The following is an 8,107-nucleotide window of genomic DNA, read 5'->3' as shown; positions in this document are numbered from 1 at the left end:
GATTTAAAAAAGTTATAATAATGAGTTGAGATTAATTGAGATGAGTTCAACTTCCAAACGAAGTCTTAATAGAAATGTTATATTTTATTCTCATCAACAATAATTAAATGCCCTTCATTTTCATTTTTTACTAGACAGAAAAATAGTGTGAAATTTTTTCACTACCATAAAATTTCATAATTTGTTCTTAAATTTTACTCGAAAAAATCATAATAACCCACAAACTCTTTGAATCCCACAATTTTTTTTTTCCATAAAAAGTACAAATTAAACTCATATGTTAAAAAATCAATGTTAGTTATATAGTGTGGACGGTAGAGGATACAACTTCCACGTTATCTACGTGTTATAGTTTGATTTGTAAGTATACAAGCGTCATATAATCGCTTTAAAGAAAAATAAAATTTATGATTCAAAAAATAATTTTTTTCATATAAATTTTATATTTATTTATTTTTTAAAAAAATTACATGATATTTACACAACTATAAATATCATTTCTCATTTAATTTACAGTTAATTAAAATAATCCAACATCATTTATTTACATTCTTTCTCCCATGATCGGATAAACATTCTCTAATATTATAAATTTTTTTAATATTGTATTTATAATTTTATTTTCCTTTGGATCTATTTATGTTATATTTTTAGTATGAAAAATTATATTTACAAGTTGGCTTTGAAGAAACATCCTCCGCATTGTTAACATATCATAGTTTGATCTGTAAAAAAATTTAAATTAATAAAATTATAAATACAATATTAAAAAAATTTATAATATTATAGAATGTTTATCCGATCATGAGAGAAAAAATGTAAATAAATGATATTGGATTATTTTAATTAATTGTAAATTAAATAAAAAATGATATTTACAGTTATGAAGTGTGTAAATATCACATAATTTTTTTTAAAAATAAATAAATATAAAATTTATATGAAAAAAGTTATTTTTTTAATCATAATTTTTTTTTTTTTTTTAAAACGATTATATGATGCTTTATACTTTATAACTGTAGTTAACAATACTCGAAAGTAAAGTAAAAGAGAGTAGAATGCCTCTCCCCAATAAAATGAGACCGAACCTTTTTCCCTTGGGGTTCTTCCACATAGTCACTGCCCCCCTTTCCCAACACACGATTTCAGACACACACACAAACTTAGCAGCAGAGTGCGACACACTGAGAGAGCAAATCCAAATGGTTGACACAGGGGCTGATCCCTGTACCATGCTTTTCCCTGCCTCAAGGGACCATTTTTGAGCTTTGTGGGTCTGGAGGGGAAGGTGTTTTTATAGGGGTTAGTGCTAGTTAGTTGTGGTGGAGATGAACAGTGGTGGGAGTGGTGGTGGTGGTGGTGGCGGTGGAGGTGGCGGTGGGAATGGTGGGGCTGGGACTGTGGTGGGGACAGGAATGGTGGCAGGGATGAGGTCACCTTTTACAGTGTCACAATGGCAGGAGCTGGAGCACCAGGCTTTGATCTTCAAGTATATGATGGCTGGTTTGCCTGTGCCACCTGATCTTGTGCTCCCTATTCAGAAAAGCTTTGAGTCCGTTTCTCATAGGTTCTTCCACCACCCCACCAGTAACTCTCTCTCTCTCTCTCTCTCTCTCTCTCTCTTCAGATTTATTGGTTTGATTTGGTTACCAGGTGTGTTCTTTAAATTGAGGAATCTTTTTTCCCCTTTAACCTTAAAAACAGGTGCTTTGCGTTGTTTTAATTCCTTTTCTTTGCCTGTGTTGAGAGAAGCATAGAGAATAGTTTCAGACGGATTTTTTTTTTCTCGAATAAAAAAGAAGAAGTTGTTTCTGAAAGTTCAGAGGTTGAAGTGATCATTGATGTGCAGGGTATTGTTGTGCTTCTTAAAAGTTTTTACAATCTATTTTATTTCCCTTTTCGAAGTATAAATACCCGAAAATGGATATTTTCGTTAGTTTTCATTCCCATGTGGCAGATGAGGAAAAAGCTGTGAAACCATGAAATTCATTGACTTTAAATTTAAGTTAGGGTTCTTCGACTATGTCTTGATCAATCAACTCATGGGTGGAAGCTTTCCTTCTATTTCATTTTTTTTTTTTTAAAACGTTTCATATGGTTTTGTAGTTAAATAATCAGAAGAAAATATATCTAGCTGAGGTCATTGTAAATTGTTTCCAGAGGTTCTTTAGTTTGATTTCAATATCTCATTGTTAATTTTAATTTTTCCTGGTGCTTTTGGTTATGTGATTGTTGCTACCAAAATATATTATTCCCGAGTTCATTAATTTGTCCTACTTTCTCTATCATGTTCTTTTGCTTTTAAAGTTGTTTATATCAGAAGATTTTTTTTGGCTAATGCTATCCAGGTATGGTAATGAAGTGTTATGTCACTTTAGCATAATATGTTGTTGTAAGCCGATATTTTATTCATTTTTTTTTTTTATGAATTTTCAGAATCTGGTTAATGCTATTGATAGATAGCATATATAACGCTCGAGTATATTTTTTCAGTGGGTTATTGCTCCTTCCATGGGAAGAAAGTGGATCCGGAGCCGGGACGATGCAGGAGGACTGATGGCAAGAAGTGGAGGTGCTCCAAAGATGCCTACCTGGACTCTAAGTACTGTGAGCGCCACATGCACCGTGGCCGCAACCGTTCAAGAAAGCCTGTGGAATCACAAACCATGACACAGTCATCATCGTCTACTGTGACATCACCGACTGTTACTGGAAGCAGCAGTGGAAACGGGAGCTTCCAGAGCCTACCATTTAGTGCCTTTGGTAATCCCCAAGGTGCCAGTTCTGGAACCAACCAGTCCCAGTATCATCTGGACTCCATCCCATATGGAATCCCAAACAAAGATTTCAGGTATCATATTCTCTGCAATTCTACTTTTTCTTTGGTTGCTTAGAAATGTAAGAAAAAAAAATAAATTAAGAGTTTTCAATTCATTAATTACATGAGAAAGGAAGTTCTAAGGCTTTATGCATATGAAATTGAGATTTTAGTGGTTTGAAAGCACCAAAAAAAGGGACAAACTGTTCCATCGTTCTAATATTTTTTTTTTCCTTCTCTACGTGTTGAAAAACTATTTTTGTCTGTTTCTCTTAGTTTAAGTTCTAGTGCAACTAATTGTAGTTGTTTCTGCCTTATGTTGAAATATCTGTATTGGTAGACTCTTTGTTGGTCTTTGGACCAATTACTTTGGGCTAAGAATTGTGGAATTGCTTAGCTGTTAGAACAATCACATGATCTTAGCGTTATTTGGGTCCATATTATTGAAACTGAGTGGTGGGAATAAAACTGGGGACTCCTGCCATCTGGTGTAATGAAGATGTTACAGAGACTTCTGACTTTGCTATCAGATCCAGGGTTCTGGGCCCAGATGTTTATAAGGATATATCTCTAGCGATTTTTTATGTTTTTACAGAGGGAGATGGTGCTTGACAGTGTTTTTTTTGGTCTGGGTCTTTGTTTTCTGTTTTTTTCTGTAAAATTTATTCTAGAGGTCAGACAACCATTTGAAATGGTTCTCAGCATTCCTATGTCTGGAAAGATTTCTGCTATCTTCAGTTTCTTCATAAAGAAAATGACGGAAATGATAGGCCTACTGGTTTTGCAGAATTGTTATGTCGGAATATTGCCTCATATATGTTGAAGGAATGTTTTGAGTCCTTTCCTGAATTTTGGTGGTTTAAGGATGGTTATAGAGAGTTTAGAACTTTTGAGCATGATTACATGTAAAAAAAAAAGCTTTTTGAGGTGTGCTTTGCTTTTGAGAGAGTGGTGTGTTTTTTGTGTTTTTGAAAGTGGTGGGGGTCCACTTAAAGTGTTCAATTTATTTACTTTTTGTTAAAAGTGGTTCTAGTATTTTTAGGTTCTTGTGAAAGTGGTGGGGGTCCACTGATGATTAAATGAATTTTTTTTCTGGGAGATAAAAATGTATTTTGGGTGTTAAACATGTTTGCTTTGTAAATTGAAGAAAAGTGAACATTTTTCCGATTTGTAAAAGTAGCCTCCCTTTCAATTTAGTGCCTGCCATATATCAGTCAGCCTATATCTTCATAGTCCAAGCTTATGTTGTTTTTTTAATTCTACCTGCTGTTGCCTATCTTCCTTCTTTGATACACAAAAATATCACTTTGGGAGAGCTTTTACTATTAAAATTGCTGTTGGGTCTTGTGTTTGTTGGCCCCCATTCATGAAGTTGTGTGGCAGGAGTAAGATCGAAATCTTTCTGCCTTCTGGTATGGATATGTTGCATTAACTTTATGATTTTCTGCGAGGCTCAGGCTTCTGGGCCCTGATGTCCATGTCCATAAGGATGCTCTCTTGAAATCGATTTTTTTTTTTTTTTTGTTGTGTTTGTTTTTCAGCAGTAATCCTTTTGGTCTGCTTTCTTGCCTACTGTTTATCTCTGTTAGCTTAATTGCAGAAATCTGACAATCATTCTGAAATTGTCCTGTGCCTGCCAATTAGTGGCATCTTATTGACTCTCTGCAGTCTCCATCCAAAAAGAAATATGGGAAGGGTGGGCTCAGGGGTTTGCAGAGATTTTATGTTAAAAGGATAAATGGCTTCCAGTTGAAAAGGGGAATTGACTCTTTCATCCTTTTGGTCATAAACTTTGCCATACTGTTTTCAGAACTTTGGCCTCTGTACCTACAAAAATTACTTTCTATCTTAATGTTCAACTTTATAAACGGCTACAGCATATTATATCTCTGACCTAATCCATATTCCTTTTGACCATGTAAAAGCTTTTTTTGGTTAAATAATTTTTCCTTATTCTTTTTATTGTATTTTCTTCTCATTTGGTTGATAAAAAAAATATTATTTGGTTTATATTTAGTGGAAATGTATAATATTTTTTTAAGAACCTGTATACCGTATACCGTATTATGGCAAGATGTCCTCAGTTTGTGGAGAAGTTATGCAATACAAAATAGAACTTCTCTCTTCCCTCATGTGTGGAACTTGTTTGAGACCATTATTCCATAAGATTACCCTTTGCACCTTCTGATAGTTCCAGTGCGGAAGTGCCTCCTTCTCCTTTCTGCCATCTGAGCCTTTTGATCTATATTGTCATGCTTTCTGTCAATTCTTAGCTTGAGAACTCATCACAATCACTGATGCAGTAATGCAGAGAGGAATCTAATTACCATGAGTCCTCATTTCTTGTCTTGGACCTAATTTAAGGATGCCTTTATAGATTCAATGTTGAAAAAAAAGAACCTTGTATGGATCCCACAAGGTTAAATTTCATTGCCACCTTAAATCATAGGTACTCGATCTAGGAGTATTTTCAATCTTTTTCAGATTTTATATTGCTCCCTCAGAATGTATTGCTTTATACTTTCTAGGTTTCCTATTAATTTTCAAGAAATTATTTTTTGAAATATAATTTCTAGGAAATTTTATTAGATCAATAATCTGTCTGTTTATAAATGGGAACGTACAGGTACCTTCAGGGACTTAAACCTGAGGTGGGCAGCGAGCATAGTTTTTTCTCCGATGCATCGGGAAGTAATAGGAATCTCCAGATGGACTCACCTTTAGACAATACATGGCCTCTGTTGCCATCCAGAGTCGCCTCATTTCCCATATCAAAATCGAGTGACAATTCCATGTTGCAGAATGATTATCCCCAGCACTCTTTTTTCAATAGTGGTTTTGCCTCCGGAGAGCCTGTGAAACAGGAGGGTCAGTCTCTTCGACCTTTCTTTGATGAGTGGCCTAAAACCAGGGACTCTTGGTCTGGTCTTGAGGACGAGAGATCCAACCAGACTTCATTCTCCACGACGAAGCTCTCGATATCCATTCCAATGACCACTTCTGACTTCTCTGGAACGAGTTCTCAATCTCCACATGGTGAGTTTCAATTGAGGAGAATGTTTCCTGCATATTTCCATCTATTCTGAACTCTATCTTGAAATTGTGTTGCAGATAACTGAGAGGATCATGGTTTGGAATCTTCTGCAGCTGTACCATTCAAGGCCAGACAAGTTGTAGCCAGTTGACCCGAGCAATGCCCAAAGACTCCCTTGAAATTTTTCATTCTCCTTGGTAGCTCTATGGTTGTGGGTTTTCTGCAAGGCTGTTTGTGTAAAACTACGTTTACAAGCTCAAGCTATGAATAAGAAAGAACTGCCCGCTTGTTGGGGAAATCCAGAACACTGTGGTTGTGTTGAATGAAACAGCAACAATTCTTGTCCTGCCTTTGATCACTCACTTCCCATATTTTTCTAAATGATGATGTTTGATTTTCATCCAGTACTGTTCTTATGATCTTAATTCCCTTTTCACCATAAGTTTGGAAACTGAAATGAAAAGGCTCATCAGGAGAGAAAAATGTTAGTATCAGAATGTTTGGTTTAATACAATTTTGAGAAAACTTGCAGTAACCATTGCAAAGCATTGTTCGATGTTAATATATATAAGAGAAATGATACTTACAGTCGTGAGTTTGTAAGTACCGTGCAGTCGTTTTAAAAAAAGTGAATAAATATAGAATCTATATGAAAAGAAATTAATTTTTTAATAGTGGATTTCACTCTTTTTCAAAATGACTGCATGGCATTTGTCTATTCTATGACTGTATGTAGTATTACTTTATATATAATCCTTACCAATAAAAGGAATGATGTTATCATATATCATCCTTACAAAAATACCTTGCATTTAAAGCAGACTTGTAGAAAGTTGTAACGGAGTTATATCTCTATTATTATTTAAAAAACAAGTTAATAAGTAGGAGAGGACAATAGATCTCAACAAGCATTCTGAACCCATGATATGGTGCAAGAAAATGAAGAAAATAAGAAAGAGTCATTAAGTGAGTAATGTTTGACAATCTCATGGTATTCTCATCCTATCACAATGTTATAGTGTTTGAGTGATATTTGTTAGGAATTTAATCCATTTAGTCATGTTTGGGAAGTGAGATGAGTTGAATATATATATATATATATATATATTTTATAGAAGAGGACGATACCTTAATTTTATTGATAGCCCTCATTTATGGTGGAGGAATACCGTGGCTACAAGTAGATGCCTAGGGGTTACATACAATCATAGAATCCAAACCTAGGCATAAAAAAAAAAAGATATAGACTAACTCAAACCTTATACAGTTATTCAATATGAACAAACAGAACTCAAATTGAATCAATTTAAACCAGCTAAATCTGGATAAAATCGAATAGTGTACTAAATAACCTGCATAAAACCTGCACAAAAAACTGCATAATCCAAATTGGTCTTGCTGAATAGCTTCAACAAAGAATAATAATAAGAAAACAAACGTGGAAGTGAAAAATCACAGCACCAGACCCCTGCAACCTGCACTAAGCAAACTTTAATCTCAGAAAAGGTAAAGATCATTTATCAAGGTGTAACAAACCTTTAAGTCTTCTAAGAATAAGTCTATGACCTCGAAAATCCATACAAGAATTACGAGTTCATTCTTTAGCAAAAAAATCAATCACCATATTGCGTTCACGAAAGACATGACAAATGCAACAATTAAGATATCGAATAAGCTCAATCACCTCTTCCCAAAAATCCCATAAGTATTAGTGGAAACATTCACCACGATGAATCCATGAAAGCACCATCATAGAATTTGTCTCAATTATTATATCCGATAATCATAGATCTTTACAAAGTTTAAGGCCATCTCTCAAAGCCCAAAATTTAGCTACAATATTGGTCTGAGTTTGGTAGTGGCGAGAAAAACCTGCAAATAAATCTCCTCTATGATCACGAATCACACCACCACCGCCTGATAAGCCAGGGTTACCAAGCGAACAATCATCTATATTTAATTTCCAAAAACCACAATCAGGAGGATGCCAAGCAAAAGCTTTAGGTATAGTAACCCGCGGCACAATGATAGGACATCTAATGCTTTGCAATATCTCTTGGTCCCGAGTAGAACAAGACATGAACTTCATAGACTCTATAAACACATTTTGAATCAGCAATAGAATAGTAGACACAATATGCTCCCAAGTGAATTTACCCTCTTCCATACGAATCTTACAACGGAAAAATCAAAGTCCCCAAATAATCATAGTTGGAATAAGACCATGCACTATCCCCAGCTTAGAAGAGCATTTG

At 34.7% G+C, this 8,107-nt stretch overlaps 1 protein-coding gene across 1 annotated transcript; it reads left to right on the top strand.

The window, feature by feature from the left end:
* The first annotated feature begins 1,090 nt into the window (after nucleotides 1–1,090).
* On the top strand, nucleotides 1,091–6,210 carry LOC109004437 (growth-regulating factor 4-like). Its single transcript, XM_018982984.2, has 4 exons — nucleotides 1,091–1,587; nucleotides 2,494–2,851; nucleotides 5,445–5,854; nucleotides 5,930–6,210. Exons 1-4 carry the CDS (start codon nucleotides 1,329–1,331, stop codon nucleotides 5,935–5,937), a joined length of 1,035 nt encoding a protein of 344 aa, XP_018838529.1. The 5' UTR covers nucleotides 1,091–1,328; the 3' UTR covers nucleotides 5,938–6,210.
* Nucleotides 6,211–8,107: the final 1,897 nt, after the last annotated feature.

The sequence above is a fragment of the Juglans regia genome, chromosome 16 (assembly GCF_001411555.2).
Source record: "Juglans regia cultivar Chandler chromosome 16, Walnut 2.0, whole genome shotgun sequence".
NCBI lineage: Eukaryota > Viridiplantae > Streptophyta > Magnoliopsida > Fagales > Juglandaceae > Juglans > Juglans regia.
Note: the sequence above shows the minus strand (reverse complement) of the source record. Positions and strands in the feature narration are given on the sequence as shown.